This window comes from Microcaecilia unicolor, chromosome 4, assembly GCF_901765095.1.
Source record: "Microcaecilia unicolor chromosome 4, aMicUni1.1, whole genome shotgun sequence".
NCBI classification, from domain to species: Eukaryota; Metazoa; Chordata; class Amphibia; order Gymnophiona; family Siphonopidae; genus Microcaecilia; species Microcaecilia unicolor.
In genome coordinates, this window is record NC_044034.1 from 347,108,328 (window position 1) to 347,128,358 (window position 20,031).

General features: G+C 44.8%; 1 protein-coding gene across 2 annotated transcripts in view; it reads right to left on the minus strand.

Moving 5' to 3' along the window:
* Window positions 1-20,031, minus strand: part of HLCS (holocarboxylase synthetase) — a 180,180-nt gene that overhangs the window by 118,960 nt on the left and 41,189 nt on the right. For both annotated transcript variants that reach the window (XM_030202215.1, XM_030202214.1), the window contains exon 6: window positions 12,925-13,196. In XM_030202215.1, the coding sequence (XP_030058075.1) occupies window positions 12,925-13,196 (272 nt within the window). The remainder of the gene's footprint in view (window positions 1-12,924; window positions 13,197-20,031) is intronic.

The window sequence follows — 20,031 nt, forward strand, 5'->3', positions numbered from 1 at the left end:
CTGCAACCCCCAGATACTCGAGACGAATGCACAAAGCTGTGTCCAGAAGACACGGACCTGGGGGCACAACCAGAACATATGTCCCAAATGCGCCCCAGTTCCCGCACACTTAGGGCAGTCATCCAAAGGTCTTAAGGCAGCTCTAAACGCTCTATGTGGCGAAATATACATTCTCATGTTAAATTTATACTGGGATTCCTGCAGTGTCACCTCTCTAAAGGTCTTATACCCCATTGCCAAATTAGCCTGTACCATCACTCCAGTAATAGAACAGCCCAAGTCTCTAGTCCAGGCCCCAGCAATCTGATCATATGATATCTCCGGGCAAAGCTCTTTGAGTTTAAAATGATAGAATTTTAGAGGAACCGAAAGCTGCGCCTCCAAATCTAGCAAATCTGTAATTTGTCTTCGTCTCTGTGAGGTCAACGACGCTCGGGGGAGGGAGGCAATGTAATGGCTCAATTGTAAGTAGGAAAGGGTAGCCTGTGCTGGAAGTCCAACATTCTCACACAAATCCTTGAAGGACTTACATTTGCCTTCTTTTGTTAATACTTGAAACAGGAATATTATCCCCCCCTCCCTCCATGTCTGAAAAGTCTCAGTATCCGTGCCCACTGAAAAATCTACATTGCCACCAATCGGTAGGAAGGGGGAAGAGTGGCACTCGAACCCTCCAGCTTTGCCCAGCCATCGCCATGCACGTCTCAGCGGCGTGAAAAGAGGAGCATATCCTTTGGCGGTGGGTGCTTTGCCAACTGGTGCATGCAACCAATAGCTAAAGTGATATTTGCTCACTAGTTTAGTTTCAGGAATGGGAAAGGAAAAAAAGGATGTGCCCCTAAACCAATCCGTAAGATGTCTCATGCAACCCGCCACTGACATACGTTGAATGCTGTGTACACCCAATCCTCCCTTTTGTATTGGAAGGTATGTTTGTTGTAGTGTAGCCCTGGGTCTTTTCCCATTCCATAGATATCTAGCTAGTAATCTGTGTAGTTTCCGCTCGTCTTTATATAAGAAGAATAGAGATAGCACCTGGACCACATATAGCCATTTCGGAACCAGGACCATATTGTACAGAGCTGCACGCCCCCACAAGGACAGGGGAAGGCGCTGCCACATTTCTAAAGTGTGTTGAGTCTCTTTCCACAAGGGGGCTAAGTTGATTTTATAAAGTTGCGTGAGCGATGTTGGCAATCTGATCCCCAAGTAGACCAAGTAATCAGCAGTCCACTTCAACGGGAACCTTCCCTCCCAGCGCTCCCGCACGGAGAGAGGTATTGGTAGCACCTCGGACTTCTGTGAGTTAAGTTGGAACCCCGAGTAATATCCGAATTCTGCTATGTGATCTAAAGCTATTGTCAACGATGTCTGAGGTTGTGTCAGTACTAGGAGAATGTCATCTGCATAAGCCAATACTTTAACATGAAGCTGTGGTAGCTGAACTCCCTCCACCTCTGGGTCTTTTATAATATTGCGCAGCAGGGGCTCCAAGTATATCAAAAACAGAAGTGGGGACAGGGGGCAACCCTGTCTCGTGCCCCGTCTTACCAAAAAACGTGGAGAACACATTCCATTCACTAAGACTCTGGCTCCAGGATCCGTATATAGTGTATCAATTGCATGCAAATACCACCCGGACAACCCTATGTATTTAAGTGTTTGAAAGAGATAGTCCCAATTCACTTGGTCAAATGCTTTAGTAGCGTCCAGGCCTGCCAACATTAAGGGATGACCCGTGGCTTCCGCATACGCCACTGCCATCAGGGCCCTACGGACATTGAGACCTGGGTGTCTCCCCCGCACGAATCCCACCTGATGGTCCCCTACTAAAGCCGGGAGATGTATAGCCAGCCTGTCAGCAAGGACTTTAGCTAAAATTTTTACATCTACATTGAGAAGAGATATTGGCCTGTAAGACCCTGGCAGGTCGGGTGGTTTACCCGGTTTCGGGATGAGAACAATTAAGGCTTCATTCGAATCCCTGGGCAGTCTCCCCACTCCCACAGCTGCTTCAAGGTGAAGTGTCAGGGGAACACTCAGTTGGGTCGACAATAATTTATAGTATTCTGTAGAGAAACCATCCAGGCCCGGAGATTTTCCCAAGGACAAACCCTTGATCGTTTGTTGAATCTCTCGGGCCTGGAGGGGAGCATTCAACTGATCCCGGACCACCTGTGGCAGTACCGGGAGGCCCGCGTCTCTCAAATAATCATCCAATTTTGGTCCCCCCTGCTGCGCCTCCGGTTGGTATACTCGGGAAAAATAATCTCTGAATATGGTCAATATATCCTTAGGGCAAGATTTACGGGAACCATCAGGTGCCAACACCGTAGAAATAAATGTCTTCTCCGACCAGGCCTTTGCAACTTTAGCTAGTAATTTCCCAGGTCTATTACCATATTTGAAATAGTGATATTTACGGCCAAAAGCTTGCCTCTTGGCCCGTTCGTGGAGTAGTGAGTCTAGGGCCACCTGTGCCGCAATCACATTGTCATAATTGGTCTGGGTTCTACATCGTATGTGCGCCCGTTTAGCTTGTTGGTATTTACGCTCCAGTAAAATTATGCCTTGGGAGATCTTTTTATTTCTTGCGCTTAAGTATCCGATGATTTCCCCTCTCATAACTGCTTTAGAAGTTTCCCAGAACAATGTCGGGTTGTCTTTGTGGGCTACGTTATCAGATTCAAACAGTTTCCATTTTTGTACTAGGAAATTGCCAAAGTCTCCATCCCCCGCTAAGTAGGATGGGAACCTCCATGACTTAAATCTGTCTACATTTTGTCCCAGTGCTATATCAGCCCAGACTGGAGTATGATCTGATATCGCCATTGTTGCCATATCTGTCTTAACTACTCGAGAAAAAAGCGATGTGGAAACTAAAATGTAGTCTATACGGGACCAGGTTTTGTGGGCCTTCGACAGATGGGTATAGTCCCGCCTTTGCGGGAATAGTAACCTCCAGGGATCTACTAAGTCCATTAACTTACAGAGATAAGGTAATCCTTTACTGCGGGGTAGTGCGCTCCATGCCCCGACCGTCGAGCGGTCGAGGTCCGGGTCAAGCACTTGGTTAAAATCTCCCGCCACAATCCAAGGGGCCGTATCGTATTTGAGACCCAGATTTATCAATGTCTGGAAAAACTCTGCATCATAACCGTTTGGCCCATAAACAACACATAGGTAGTATTCCTGTCCCATAATATTGAGATGAAGTAGGACGTATCTTCCCTTAGGGTCTTTCCCTATTAATTTAGAGGTGCATGGGAGCCCTTTCCTAATCAATATCGCCACTCCTCCCCGTCTAGCCCCGGAGGAGGAGTAATAACACTCCCCCACCCATTGCTGGCGCAGCTTTCGGTGTTCCTCGTCTGAGAGTTTGGTCTCTTGTAGGCATACTATGGAAGCCTTTAGGCGGTTCAAGTGTGTTAAAATTTTTGATCTCTTAATTGGAGAGGTAATCCCCGCCACATTCCAGGTCACTAATCTTAAATGTTCAGTCAAAGCAATCTTCTAATTTCGTCAAATTAACATATAGCAAACCTAACTTAACGCCCCGGTTGCCCAGCCTCAACCAAAGGCTCCTTATATCAACCAACACACAATCATACCATGGTTTACCCAAGCCCACAGCTCTTCTTTGTGTCCCTTCATCAATCTGCTCGCTTCTGCTTCCATTCCCTCCCTCTCCCTCCCCCTTCCCCTGTATCTCCCCCCCTTGTCCTCCCCCCATCTTCCCCCCACTAACTATCTGGCCTGTCTTACCAATCTCACTGCGTTCAGTGAGTGTAGCAGGCAGAGGTCTAGATGCTATAGGAGCCCTACCCTTCTTTCATATCAAAATAAATGTATCATAGTTAGTGTCTCACATAGCCCAGAAAGCCACCAAGATCACACCGTCAGGTATTCGAACAGCTTTCCGCTCCAGTCCATTCCTGAGCCATTCCGCCATATGTCTCTGGTCTACCATCTTGTTCACCCAGCCATTCGGTCTCACTCTTTTTCACAGTCAATTTTCGCCGTTAGCAGCCCAACAAGAACTTTCTAGAACTCAAGCAAAGTAGCAATCCAACCGGCAACTGCCAACTAAGAACTCCATCAACATATTGTGTGGTTAAACCATCTGTGGAATATATTGGCAATCCCCCCAATGTCAGGTCTGGTGATGATTCAACCACTCCGCTACAGCATCTGGTTCAGTATAAGTTGTCCAGGTTCCATTCGCCAAGATTTTCAAGGTTGCTGGATATTGCAGGGTGAATTTGAACTTTTTTTCCACTAGACAGGTGCAAACCGTGGAAAAAGCACGGCGTTGTGCTGCCAAAGCCGCAGAGTAATCCTGAAAGATACGTATTAAGGTTCCATCATACTTTGTAGTTTCCCTGCAGCTTTTATACTGTCGCAATATTGCCGCTTTTTGGGCATAACAGTGAAATTTTGCTATCACCACTCTGGGCCTCGATTCTCTTGTCGGCCTAGGTCCTACACGATGTGCACGTTCAATTCGGATCGTACGGCCTTCTCCAGCCTCCGGGAAATGTGCCTGAAGCCATGTTTCCAATGTGCGTTTTAAGTCTTTATCTGCCAAGGATTCTGCAAATCCCACAAAGCGGAGATTATCGCGGCGCGAGCGATTTTCCAAATCTTCTACTCGCTGCACATTCTCCTGGACCAGGCGTTGTAGTCTTTCTATCTCTCCCGAGTTATTTTGTTGACCATCTTCCACCTCCGCAACCCGGGCCTCCAGCTCCCCAGTCCGACGTGAAAGTTCTGTCGTGAGCGCCGACAGCCCCGTTATCTGGGCAGAAAGCTGATCAAACTGGGGGGCCAATGCGCCCACCACTGCTTCTGTAAGTTCTGGCAGCGTGAAATCAGAGGCCGGGCGGGAGGGTGAATTCGCCGGCGAGGCGGCCGCCATCTTGGATTCGCCAAGTCTCGGTTTCTCCTCTTTTTTCTTCGTGTTTTTTGCGGTTTGCGCCATCGCCGATCGCGTTAAATATTTGTCCATATACTGGGAGAGCGTGTGCGCCTTAGATTCTCTACTTTCTGGGGTCGGAGACGTCTTTAAAGGTTCGAATTTCGGGCAGGGCTCCCAGCAGCCGAAAATTCACTTCCTTCCCAGCTCACAGCATCACGTGACCTCCTTTTAATTTTTTTTTTTTTTTTTAACTGTGCATCCCTTATATGTTATACCAAAGAGGGATTTTATCACATTTCAATGAACACATATACTTTGGCCAGCATCTAAATAGTATATCTAATGTATCAGAGATTTCCAGTATATCGCTTCTCAGTTTTAGTCACATCTGATCACTTCGTAAATTATGCTCCATTTCAGACCAATCTCCCCAACTAACTAGCTGTCAGTGATACACAGGGTCTAATCTTCCAATGCAGACAGAAGGTGGCATTCTTGTTACTGGAAGCAACAGCAGCATTATACGGAAATCTTTGAACATATTATGCTATTTCTCTCAGACTAATATTGTAAAAGAGGTACGGGATTTATAGAGCAACTTTCATCCTAATGTGATCCAAATGAGCGTCAGTGTTTCATGTTGTAGAAATGTGCCTAACTAAGGGCCCTGTTTACTAAGCCATGCTGTAGGGGTGCAAACGTTTTAGCACACGCTAACACTAGAGACACCCATAGGAATATAATGGGCGTCTCTATCATTAGCGCGCACTAATTTTTAAGTCACCGGCAGAGTGGAACTGAGGGAAACCACTCTCAGGGGTCCTTTTACAAAGGCGCGATAGCGTTTTTAGTGTGCGCTAAACGCTAGATACGCCCATATATTCCTATTGGTGTCTCGTGTTTAGCACTCGCTAATCATTAGAATGTGCTAAAAACGCTAGCATGCCTTAAGGCCCCCCCTCAGTGTTACCAACCCTCTGAGTCTGGGTATAGGGAGGTCCAAGGAAAGAGCGATCGCACAGCAAACCAAAGCCTATTGACTAATGTTATAATAAATGCTGGCTACAAATTTCTGCCACTCCAGTTTCTAGAAAATTGGAAACATTTCTTTTACAAAGTTGACCACACGGAAGCTGGTCATCTCTGCTCCTTTTTCCTCTAAAAATCTCTCCACGGCCTGGCTGCTGAAAATTGCTGGACAGATCATGTCTTTGGTTAAAGCAAACTTCTAGATTTTTGCCGTATCTCACCTTCTGAAGCTTAGTGGCCCCTTTCTAGTCAAACCCTGAACAAAACCAGTAGCTCCAAGAGTTTTTAAATGAAACACAGGCCATGTTGGGTCCCTTTATAGAATTGTTGAAGTTCACCAACTTTGGTCCAGGCCTGGTCACCTTTTCCTCTGCTTGCCGTTGCCCTCTTTTCTGCTATTTTTTTTTTTTATTGGCTTCCTGCTCCACAGTGCTTCCAGCTCATTCAGGACCACGGATCCAAGGTCAAAAGCCTTCACAGACTCCACAAGTACTCTAGTCCAGCTATACAGCATGCTAGACAAAATTCTACAGTGCTGTTTAACCACATGCACATCCATGGGAAATGGAAAGAAGGCCCAAAGCATTTTAAAATAGGATTTCTCTTTTAATTTCGATTCCTATGGGACAATTTTGGGTGGGATAACAAAGACCTCTAAGAAAATAAAAATCGCCATCTAAAGGCTTAAAAACAGCAAAATCTGTTTTCAATGCAACTGACAAAGCAATCAACTCACAAACAATAGCAAAATGACTAGAGAGAGTGTATGCAAATATACATACTATAAACAGATATATATAGATATAGAGATATATGCATAAAGATTATTATTATTTATTGCATTTGTACCCCACATTATCCCACCTATTTGCAGGCTCAATGTGGCTTACAGAGTGCAGTTATGACATAGTCATGACAGGATCTTGTATACAATCAGTATTAAGCAGAAGATGTATGAGGAATTAGAGACGGAGGTGTAAGATAGGGTGGTTTAAGAGCTGCATTTTGATACTTGAGTGAGTTGGGTGGTGATTTGTAGAAACAAAGAGGTAAAGAGAGATTTTACATAATATATATATACATGTTTCTATATAGATAGCATTTCTCTTTTTCATTTCTCCAAAGCTCGATACACCTTAAGACGTAATAGGCTGCTAAAGCTGCAGCACTCCCCTATCCTCTCTCAAACAAAACACAAGTCAACGTGTGTGGAAGGACAGATAGTGGGCTGGAACTAATTTAATGGCCGAGTGACCTCACAGTAGAGAAACAGCCAGAGCCTAATAGAGGTCTTTGTCTACATTTCCACCCTGACTGGCAACCACACCAGTCAAGAGTCGGGCAGGAGAAACAGGTGGAACCTATTAGACCTGTCACAGAGTCTGAAAAATTGATTCTGTAGTGGAAGTGAATAGATTGAACTTGACAGCGTTATCCTAAAGAGTCAAAAGCAAAATTCTAGCGCTTAATTTGGAATCCCTTGATGGTTCATTAGCTCTCCAGATGGCCGTTGATATTTCTACATATTCATATATACATTTTGCTGTAACTTTCATAGATTTCCACAGCGTTCTGTGATAAGCATTACAGAGAAAGTACAGTTGAAGGAATTAATATTATATTTTCAAAGATTACATACTTCAGACTTAAAAAGCAAGCATGGACTGCTCAGCTAATCAGACAGCCCAACTGGGTTGATGTGTAACCAGTACAACAGGCAGAGTATACCTTTAAGAAATAACAGTAGAGGACAATGATACAGCAAGCAGAACAATCCTGCCAGTTTTTTTTGGTTCTATAGCGCCCTCTGATGGTTTTATTCATACCATAGGCTGCCCTTCCCATCTTGTTCAAATGCATTTAGTTTCTCACATTTTTAGATTTGTTTGGTATGAAAGTGATTATAACTAAGGCCCCCAATTTTGTGAGGGAGTTCAGGGCAAATTTTGCAGCAGTTCTTAAAATATTCTGTTGTATATTTACAAAGGTGGAAAAGTTACGAAGGGGCTAGTTCAAACCTATTGAAGCCAGAGGAAACAAATTATTTTTTTTTATTGCATTTGTATCCCACATTTTCCCACCTCTTTGCAGGCTCAATGTGGCTTACAATATATCATGGATACTGGAAATAAGAAGAGAATATACATTTGGTTTTACAGAAGGATTTTGTGTTACACGGTCATGAAGTACAAGATAGTGGTATTACAGAAGACATTATCAGACTCGATAGTGGTATTACAGAAGACCTTATAGCTCGTTTTTTTAAACTTTGTTTTGTATTTTTAATTTGCTTTAATTTTCTTTGCCCTGATCCCTTCCAGTTTGCCTCCCCTCCTTGATACACAGCAGAAAAGGAGAGCCATAGTTGCCAGGGCGGCTCTGGTGTGGATGGTGCCCTGGGCAGGAACATTTTATAGCAGGTGTGTCAAACATATGACCCATGGGTCATTTCTAGCCTGTTTTGGCCATTTATCCAGCCTACTGTCCCATCCAATATTCCCTTTAAGCTATGCAACTGCACATTTGTTTCTCATACGGTGCAAGGGCATCAGAATGGAGTGGGCCAAACTATCCACATTTTGGACACCCCCCACTCCCCCACGCTGCTGCTGCAGCATCCCACCAGGCTCAAGGAGTAGTATCAGTTAAACTTTGAACATAGTAACTCAACTGCAATCCTTTTTTACATCACCTCAGGTGACTCGCATGTTGGCGACTCATTTTCATATAGCCCTCATACTGCTGATGCCTAAAAAGTCTTATGCTCCTATAGTGGCAAGGTGGAACTCTGAATTGGGTGAGCATCTAGGGGAGGAAGCTCTGTCTACTAAGATATGTCTAATCCCATGGATAGTCTATAATGCTCAGTATAGGGAATGCCTGTTCCAGACTTTAATAAGAGAATACTTCTCAACGAGGCAGGCATTCCATGTCGGGTGTATTCCGTCTCTGTAGCGTGATGCCTGTGGGATGATGGAGAATACATTATATCTCGTGTTTTGGACATGCCCGACTATACAGGGCTATTGGCACTAGGTGCTTTCGGTTAGTAAAAAAAATCTTTTTCCTTTGCCCCCTCAAGATTTCCATTAGGATTGGAAACATATAGGGGCTCAGTTTCAAAGGGGCACCGATATTTTCTCTATAAAGCATGTGTAGTGGGCGTGAAGTGTATCCTGCAGACATGATGTGTGAGGGATGCTCCCAATCAGTGGCACTGGCGTAATGCGGTCCAGTTATTATTAACCTGCGAGACCCACTCTGCTTGTCTAACAGCAAAACAGAGGAAGAGGTTTTGGCTGGTTTAGAAACCTTTTGTACAGCACTTTCTCCTCAAGCGAGCAGCCTACTCCTTAACATTTTGATTTGTGATTTTCGAAGTGGAACCTATTTAGATCATTTCAAGAGGGAACAGGGAATGGGGGATGGGTTAGGGTTGATTCTGTTAGGGGAGCTGGAGGGGAATCCTTTCTTTTTTTTTTCTTTGTGAGAAGGGGATAGTCGGAAGAGATAGAGCTCTCTCATTCTTGGTATTATTGCTTTGTTTTAATTGATGGAGGTTCTCTGGGGGGGAGTAATGGAAGGATTTTTGTGGGGGGAGGGGATAAGATGGGGTGAGTTTTCATATTTACCTTGTTGATTATACATATATAGTTTGGCTTTTTCTCTGGTTCTTTTGGGAGTTAGGGTTGTCAACAACTGTGCTATATTGGGACTATGGGTAGTGGGAGGGGGATAAAATTGATAAAACCTTGATGACTAGTTATAAAGTACTAAATTTTTCTTTATGTATGCTCTGACATTCACTTTGTATGTTATTGTTAATGGCTTAATAAAAATTAAGATAAAAAATGAAGAAGAAAAAAAGTTAATAAAGAGAAGAAATGATGGGATAGATCTGGGATTGAAAAAGTGGTGGTACAAGGAGAAATTAGATCTTACCTGATCATTTTCTTTCCATTAGTCCTTCCTACTATTCCAGAACCTGTGGGATAGTTGTGTCCATCAACCAGCAGGTGGAGATAGAAAACTAAACTGAGCTGAGACACCTCTCTTGGCATCCAATCCAGCTTCTCAGTATTTACATAGACAAGCAGTAAGGAGAAATTCAGTATAAACACAACGATCTCAAACAAATTGCTAACCTAACACTAACCCAACAAGCAAACGTGTGGACCTCTCATCTTTGGACAACTTGTAGAGAACAACAGATATGCAGGAAGCACCATGCAAGGTGATGGTCGTTATCTGACCCATTACTTTGCACCAACTAAACATCTCAGAAACCTCTAGAATAGCAGGAAATTATTTCTATTAGTCTCATCGGATAAGACCTCATTTTTCCTTCCATTACGTAGCTTCCCATTATTCCAGAAACTGTGGGATGTTCAAAAGCAATCCTAGCACTGCCGCCTCAAAATTAGCTTCCGAGCATGCTGCAGCATCCACCCTGTAGTGATTGGCAAAGGTATGCAGCATTGACCACGTCACCACCTTGCAAATATCCGCCGAAGACAGTAAGGTAGTCTCCACCTAGGATGTCACTGTATGCCTCATAGAATGAGCCCACAAAGCCTGAGGAGCCTACTTCACTGCAAGCAAATAAGGTGATATGATAGTCTCCTTCAGCCATCTAGCAATTGTGGGCTTGGAAGCCACGAGGTCATGCCTCTGTTTACCAAAAAGAACAATCTGTCCAATCTGCAAAACACATTCGTGACTTCCAGATACTTAATGAAGATTCTACTCACACTGAGAATATTCAAGGAAAAATACCAAGCCTCTTCACCCTCTCTGTGAAAGGACAGAAGCTCCACAGATTGGTTGGCTGAGATGAAATGCTTATACCACTTTTTGAAGAAAGGAAGGAACCGTGCACAGGGAGATCCCCGCCTCCAAAAAACAAAGAAAGGGATCCCAACAAGAGAACCTGAAGCTCTGAAACCCTACATGCCGATGCAACTACCACCAAGAACGAAGTCTTTAGCGTAAGATCTTTCAAGGAGGCCTTGCAGAGTGGCTCAAAAGGAGGCTTCTGAAAGCCTGAATAAATCAAAAAGAACTTAAGAGGACCTCTAAGCCCCCTCATGATCATCAAAGATGGAACCCTTGATGCCGAAGCTGAAGTCTCCTCAAATGGAATGCACTGCCAGTGCCTCAGAAATAGAGTACTGAGCTCCTCTTCATGAAACCACCTCAGTACTTTTGGATCATCCTCCTCCTCAGGAGGGAGCTCATCCTCCTCTAACAACTCCTTTAACCATGACTCCTCTGAACAGACTAAGGCAACATCAGATAAGGAGGGAGAAGCAGAGATAGCCTCATCTGACCACTCCAAGAGGTTTAAACGAGATCTCTTAGGAGCCGGAGCAGCAGCGGGGCGAGAAACTGAAGCACCTTGCAGCAACTCTGACTGTCCCTGCTTCAATAAATAGGCCTGGTGCAAGAGAAATATAAACTCCGGAGAAAACAAAGATCCTGATGCAGCTGAATGCTCTGTCAAGCCCTGAGATTGTAAGAAATGGCTGTGCTCTGCACGTGATCAGACAGAGGCTGCTCCTCACTGTCAGTCAGCCCTGACAAAATGGCACCTGTTCATTCGCTCTCCTGCATCAAACTGCATACTGGCCCTGCCAGAGAGTCTGAAGACCCCAGCATATTTGGACGCTGCGCCAAACCCAAAAATGTGCTGCTGCTGACAGTTTCCTCCGCATCCTGCGGGATTCCCAGTTTCTGTGCACTGTAACACCCCAACACCAGCCGGCAGGTCCCACAGAGGAACACCGCTTCACTGCCTCCACGGGATTCGCCATTCACCCCGACTGTCACCAGTGCAGCACATTTGGAGAGTCAGGATCCCTCCCCTAAACCAAGCAGAACTTGCAGCTCTTCAAGCAGTTCTGAGTCAAACTTTACTCATACTTAAAACTGCCACCTGCTCCACCCATGATCACAGTCTCCACAAGTCTTACCACAGAAGAAAACAGCTCAGGACTGATACTCTGTCCCACCCTCTCCAGCAAACCTCTGTGTTTTGGGGTTTTTTTTTTAAGGTGGTTGTTCTGGAAAAGGACAGTTCCACATGAAACAGAGGAGAGGTAAAAGAAGAGAAAAAGTAAATTTGCGTGGCACCAGAGACAAGGATCTGAAGACCTCCAGATATGACTCTGCAGACTCAAGCCACCTGCAAAGCTCAACTGGGGTCCAGTTGACCAACTGGACCATGAGCAAAGCACTCAAAACCAGAGACCAAAAAGTGTGTCCATCCACCTGCAGCAGACAGAAAATACTGAAATGGCCTGGATGAAGAGGATATGTCTCAGTTCTGTTTTCAGTTCTCTATTTCCACCTGCTGGTTGATGGACACATCTATCCCACAGGTTCTGGAATAGAGGGAAGTTACGTAATGGAAGGTGGGGGTTTTCAAGAAGAGAGAGTGGTGGCATAAGTGGGAGGGGTTTGAGAAAGACCATGGCAATAGTAGGTGTGAGTTTTCAGAAATGCAACACAACAGTGGGGGACATGAGAGTGCACGGTAGAACAAGAAAGAGATTGGCAGGGCTATGTAATTAATACACGCTAGTCAGCAGTGCCACAGCCCCGTGTTAAAATTTAGTTTTTGGCTTTCCTTCAGTTCTCTTGGACCCAAAGTGGTTCCCACCCAAAAATAGCAAATACCAGTACGGTAGACCCTAGCCATAGATAAATGAATAGAACTCAACCTTCTCAGAGGAGAGAACTAAATACTAACCACAAAGACCCAGCCTCCAAACTTGACCTTACTAGCAACGTATGCTTGCCTCAAAAAAAATAATGAGCACAAACAGTTGATACAACACTATAGGGAACATCTTATCAAATCGGTCATGGAACATTTGATCACTCAACAAGCCCACTGAACACATTTATTTTTCCTTCACATAATATGTGCTGCTCTGCTTAAACACTCGCACTTTAAAGAAAAAAGGGCCCCTTACCCATCAAGAAGATTCATGGTCGAAGAAGTCACTTCACTGAACAGAACAATTTTTCCCAGCTTTTTCGTTTGCAGGTTTTCCCGATATGCTTCTAGGCTGAATTGTGCCGATGAAAAGCCTTCCAACTGTGTGATAAGCGGCATAAGGGATGGCGTTATTTCTGCTCCCGGCTGGTAAGACATCACAACTCTGAGGGCAGTCTTGCTGGATTTAACTATTCTTTCTGTACCCACATTTTTCAATAACCAATTGAGAAAAGAAACACGAGTTGTCTGTATATAAAAAGGAAACAAAAAAATAAAATTAGACAAGAGTATACTTTACTGTGTACAGGGATACACTGGATTCTTTATTTTATTCATTTACATTAATTTTATTTCATTTGGTCAACCCCATTCTGTTTTAGCAAGCACTAAAATTAAATATGTGCTAACACAAAATTACATGCACTAAACACAGTCGCACATACTATTTCATGACTGCAAGCTAAATCACAGTAACATGCTAACTAAACTAGCACATGTTAACATGGAACACAATTAACCAGAACAAAAACTATGAATCTGTAATGTAAAGCTTCCTGCAGTACAAAGATACAGGGAACATCTTCCAGGAAAGTGAACATACTTACCTGTAGCAGGTATTCTACGAGGCCAGTAGGCTGAATGTTCTCACAAGTGGGTCAATGTCCGCATCGGCCTGTGAACTGGGATTTTGCCATAGCAGAAAACAAAATTTGCTAGACTTCTGGCGTGCGTGCAGTGCACACTGACTTCCTGGCCGCCACCACGCAAGCACGTACCTCAGTTAGTTCTAAAGCATAAACAAATAACTCCAAGGGGAGGTGGGAGGGATTGTGAGAATATTTAACCTGCTGTCCTCGGAGAACACCTGCTACAGGTAAGTATCTTTGCTTTCTCCGAGGACAAGCAGGCTGTAATATACTCACAAGTAGGGTATCCCTAGCATCCAGTCTCACCCAAAACAAGAAACAATGGTCAATTGGGCCTCACAACCGCAAGGACATAACGAAGATTGACCTGAAACTATATACAACTAGCTGAGAGTGCAGCCTGGAACAGAATAAAGCGGGCCTAGGTGGGTGGAGTTGGATTCTAAACCCCAAACAGATTCTGCAGCACTGACTGCCCAAACTGACTGTCGCGTCAGGTATCCTGTTCAAGACAGTAATGAGATGTGAGTGTGTGGACTTTAGACCACATCACAGCTTTGCAAATCTCTTCAATGGAGGCTAAGTGAGCCACCAACGCAGCCATGGCTCTGACATTATGAGCCTTGACATGGCCTTCCAAAGCCAGCCCAGCTTGGGCATAAGTGAAGGAAATGCAATCTGCTAGCCGATTGGAAATTGTGCATTTTCCGATGGCGACTCACCTCCTGTTGGGATCAAAAGCAACAAACAACTAGGCGGACTGTCTGAAGGGCTTTGTCCGCTCCAAGTAAAAGGCCAATGCTCTCTTGCAGTCCAAGGTGTGCAAGCTGCTTTCGCCAGGGTGGGCATGAGGACAGGGAAAAAATGTTGGCAAGACAATTGACTGGTTCAGATGGAACTCCGACACCACCTTCGGCAGGAAGTTAAGGTGCATGCGGAGGACTACTCTGTTGTGATGAAGCTTAGTATAAGGTGCATCCACTACTAAGGCTTGAAGCTCAATGACCCTACGAGCTGAAGTAACAGCCACCAAGAAAAATGACCTTCCAGGAATTCAGTGGCTCAAAAGGAGCTTTCATCAGCTGGGTGATAACAACGTTGAGATCCCATGACACTGGTGGAGGCTTGACAGGGGGCTTTGACAAAAGCAAACCTCTCACAAAGCAAAGAACTAAAGGTTGTCCAGAGATAGGCTTACCCTCTACACACCAATGATAAGTACTAATTGCACTGAGGTGAACCCTTACGGAGTTGGTCTTGAGACCAGACTCTGACAAGTGTAGAAGGTATTCAAGCAGGGTCAGTGTAGGAGAAGAGAGGATCTAGGACCTTGCTATCACACCAGATGGCAAACCTACTCCATTTGAAAGAGTAACACCTCTTCGTGGAATCTTTCCTGGAAGCAAGACTCGAGAGACACCCTCTGAAAGACCCAAGGAGGCGAATTCCAAGTTCTCAAAATCTAGGCCGTGAGAGCCAGAGACAGGAGGTTGGAATGTAGAAGCGACCCCTCAATTCTGAGTGATGAGAGTTGGAAAACACTCCAATCTCCACAGCTCTTCAGAGGACAACGCCAGAAGAGGAGGGAACTAAATCTGACGCGGCCAGTAGGATGCAATCAGAATCATGGTTCCGATGTCTTGTCTGAGTTTCAGCAAAGTCTTCCCTACTAGAGGTAAGGGAGGATATGCATACAAAAGGCCTGTTCCCCAATGTAGGAGAAAGGCATCTGATGCTAGTGTGTGATGGGTCTGAAGCCTGGAACAAAATTGAGGGACCTTGTGATTGATCCGAGAGGCAAAAAGATCCACCGAGGGGGTGCCCCAAGCTCGGAAGGTCTTGCAGGCAACGCCCATATTCAGCGACCACTTGTGAGGTTGCATTACCCTGCTCAGCCTGTCAGCCAGACTGTTTATGCCTGCCAGATAAGTGGCTTGGAGAAACATGCCATGACGGCGTGCCCAAAGCCACATTTGGACGGCTTCCTGACACAGTGGGCAAGATCCAGTGCCCTCCTGCTTGTTGGTGTAGTACATTGCAACCTGATTGTCTGCTTGAATCAAAATGATTTGGGTGGACAGCCGATCTCAAAGCCTTAAGAGTGTTCCAGAGTGTTTCAGATCGCTTGTAGCTTCAGGAGGTTGATCTGAAGACCTGTTTCCCAGAAGGACCAGGCTTCCCTGAGTGTGAAGCCCATCGGCTTGAGCTTCCCACCCCAGGAAGGATTCATCCGTCGTCAGTACTTTTTGTGGCTGAGGAATTTGGAATGGTCGTCCCATGGTCAAATTGGATCAGATCATCCACCACTGAAGAGAATTCTGAAAGTCAGTGGACAGTTGGATCACATCCTCTAGATCCCACGCAGCTTGATACCACTGGAAAGCTAGGGTCCATTGAGCTAATCTCATATGTAGACGTGCCATGGGTGTTACATGAACTGTGGAGGCCATGTGTCCCAAAAGTCTCCATTTGCCGAGCTGTGATCTTCTGAGACGCTCGAACTGCGGACACCAGGGACAGGAGATAGTCTGCTCGTGTCTCAGGGAGATAAGCCCAAGCTGTCTTTGTGTCCAGTAGTACTCCAATGAACTCCAATTTCTGAACAGGAGCGAGATGGGACTTGGAGTAATTTATGACAAACCCTAGTAGCTCTAGCACTTGAATAGTCATCCGCATGGACTCCAGAGCACCGCCCTCCGAGGTGCTCTTTACCAGCCAATTGTCGAGATAAGGAAACATATGCACTCCCAGTCTGCGTAGCGACGCTACGACCACTGCTAGAGAGCACCCCCGACGCCGAAGCAGATTGGAGCAGTAGTCCCTCAAGTAGCTCTGAAAGCAATGCCTGTATGCGCTCGTCGAGAGCCGCCACTGGAGAAGGCTATGGAGCCAGTGGAGTAGTTCGAGTCACCTGAGGCTCAGGAGCAGGAACCAGACTTCTGAGAGGCCAACACATCGGCACCACCTGTATGGAGGGAGTACTCTAGTCCAGCTATACAGCATGCTAGACAAAATTCTACAGTGCTGTTTAACCACATGCACATCCATGGGAAATGGAAAGAAGGCCAAAAGCATTTTAAAATAGGATTTCTCTTTTAATTTCGATTCCTATGGGACAATTTTGGGTGGGATAACAAAGACCTCTAAGAAAATAAAAATCGCCATCTAAAGGCTTAAAAACAGAAATATCTGTTTTCAATGCAACTGACAAAGCAATCAACTCACAAACAATAGCAAAATGACTAGAGAGAGTGTATGCAAATATACATACTATAAACAGATATATATAGATATAGAGATATATGCATAAAGAAATAAGATTATTATTATTTATTGCATTTGTACCCCACATTATACCACCTATTTGCAGGCTCAATGTGGCTTACAGAGTGCAGTTATGGCACCCCCCCCCCCCCCCCCACACACACACACACAAACTGCATATTGGAAAGGGATGTGTAAAACATAATGTTGTGGGGGGGGGGGGGGAATTGAGGGGGTACTGACCCCTCAAACGATCTTAAAGAGGAAAGGGAGGAAGATTACTTGTCCTAGTGTGTTTTGTATTTTTTGGGTTATAGGTGGGAATTGTCCAGATGGGAACTGACCTAGAACCAGAAAAATGAGCACAAAATACAGCCTTTATTAGTGCTGTTTCCACCAGCTACAATAAGTTTTGAAGCTGTTTTAGCGTTATTCAGTTTTGATTTCATGATAATTTATTATCTACATATGGGACGCTTTCAAATAAATTGAACTGTCAATTGGTTTGGCGCCCTCCTGTTGGTGCACACCCCCCAGCTTACCTTTAAAGGCAGTTTCCCCCCTCCCAAACACTGACATCGCTTCACCTAATGCTACCCACATCAGCCCCTGTGGAAACAGGAAGTTATGTCAAAGGAGGGATGGGCTATAGCAGAAGGAAGACACTGGGGCTGATGTGGGTAGTGTTAGGTGAAACACAGTCTGTGTTTTGGAGGGGAAAACTACCTTTAAAGGTAGACGGGGGAAGGTGGCCTGAGACAGAAAGAGGAAGGGGGTTGCCAGCTCTTCTTTCTTCCCTGCACACGAAACACCACCAGGTAAGCTCTGGCCCAGCTTCACCTATAGGGTCAGTGACATCACAGGCTCAGGTATTTGATGCCAACTCCAGCGCCCTGGGCCAGAGCCTCACCTGGTCCATAGGTTAAGCTGGTCCTGGGCTGAAGAGTTAAGAAACTGACTCAACAGGTGGTAAAGCAGATTGTTAAGAGTCTGTACCTTTGTGTTAGTGTTTTATTTCACTCTTAAAGAGGAACAGAATGTTTAAATATTTAAGCTTCTAAGCCACCATAGCTACTCCTAAATACGCAGGCATACTAGAGTGCCACAGTGCTGATTCTGACCATTTGCCTATGCAAGTCCCAAAGCAAAACATGCACGACATAAAACAAGATTTACAACTGGAGGGGCAGGAGGAGTGCAACTTGACACCACCTTAGTCTTACAGCAATTGAAGTCAGAGCTGCTTGCTGGTTAGGTCAGCGGGGAACACAAACAAATACTGGTTTGAAATCTTCTCTGTGTGTTTTTTTTTTTTTTTTTTTTAACTACTGGCTGCCTCTCCCAAAGACAAAACACCTTTACTGAGAAAGGGTAGTCCTTCCCTTAAATATTTTTGAGAAGAATACAGAAGGGAGATGGGGAGGAAAAGGGGGTAGGGACTCAAGACACCCGAGTGTTACACCCCAGAGGCTGACAACCACAAAGTCTGAAAACCGTAGCTTTAAACAGAAATTCCTTAGCACAGAATAAGAAAGAATAGAGATTAAAGACAAATAGCTATCCCACAAAGAGAGACTAATGGCTCACGTCCTACCTGCTGGGAGACTGAGAAAATACTGGGGGTACAGTCACATGACCAGGGCTCTCATTGGCTCTCTAGAGTCAGAGTTTTCTCAGTCTCACCTGCTGGTAGGCGTGGATAACCCATCAGTCCAATCCTGGGCCGGTCCGGAGGGACGCTAAGGAAAATCCTGTTTGTTTTGCATCATGTATGTAAATTTGTACACCTCCTTGAATTTGAAGCAGAATGTGAAGAACCATAACCATAGCCATTCTAAGACAGCATTAAGATAAAAGATAGTTTAAAAATTTGAATAGCGACTGATAGAGGATGACACAGCCAAGAGACCCTGAAAATTCTGGACAAAGCTACAACTAATCCCACAACAAAAGCAGGAACCGCTCATTTTGCCTGTGCTAGTGGAGAATCAGATTATTCTGCTCCTGAGATTAAATCAAAATCTGACCAATATCAGTTTGACTTTTATGTTTCAACAATTTTTTTACTGATGAGATCACATGATATACAATTCCATCTCAGTCAATATAAATCGGCAAAGTCTAGTACACATTACTAAACCTGAAACGTCCATCATCAATGTTTTCCAAACTTTTCTCCCCTATCCCATCCTTCTTGTCTTCTCCTATATTTATAACTAGTAAAAAAGGCCCGTGTCTGACACAAATGAAACGGGCGCTAGCAAGGTTTTCCTCAGAGTGTGTATGTTTGAGAGAGTGTATGTGCGAGTGTGTGTGTGTAAGAGAGAGAGAGTGAGTCTGGGTGCGAGTGTGTCTGTGAGAAAGAGAGTGTGTGTGTAAGAATGAGAGTGTGTGCAAGTGTGTATGTGAGACACAGTGGGGCTCATTTTCAAAGCATTTAGCCTCCCAAAGTTCCATAGAAACCTATGGAACTTAGCCTCCCAAAGTGCTTTGAAAATATGCCTCAGTGTGTGTCACACAGACACAGTGTGTGCAAGAGAGAGAGAGTGTGTGAGACACAGACTCTCTGTGAGACTGAGTGTATGAGACCAAGAGAGTGTGTGAGTGACTGTATGACACCTAGAGAGTGAATGTGATATAGTGTGAGACATAGAGTGTGTGAGAGTGAGAGAGAAAGAGTGTGTGTGTGACAGAGATACTTCCCACCCCCCCCCCCCCCCCCTCTGGTGTCAGGCCCCCCTCCCTCTGGTGTCTGAGCGTTACTGTGCAGGACGCTGAGCTCTGGCTGTGCTTTAAGGAACTGATCAATCCTATTTAATAGAATGCACCTCCAACATTCTGAAGCCGAGAAACCTCGTGTGGTTGGTCACTTCTGCTTGTGACGAACCCGGAAGTACTTGATGTCAATTCAGGAGATGGATACAGAGAGCAGGAATGCCTCAGCCATGCAGTCAGCTTCAGAACATTGGAGGTGCGTTTTATTATATAGGATGTGTACATGTATAATTACTGTGCAGTTGCATAAATATTAACAATAAACTTTTATATGAAACTCCAATATTTATAACTCGTGTTTTACTCAGTGTATTATTCCAACAGTATTTACTGGTGGGTCCTCTTAATGTGCTCCTTCAAAGGATTGTTCTCCTATCAGTTTGACTTTTAAAGCA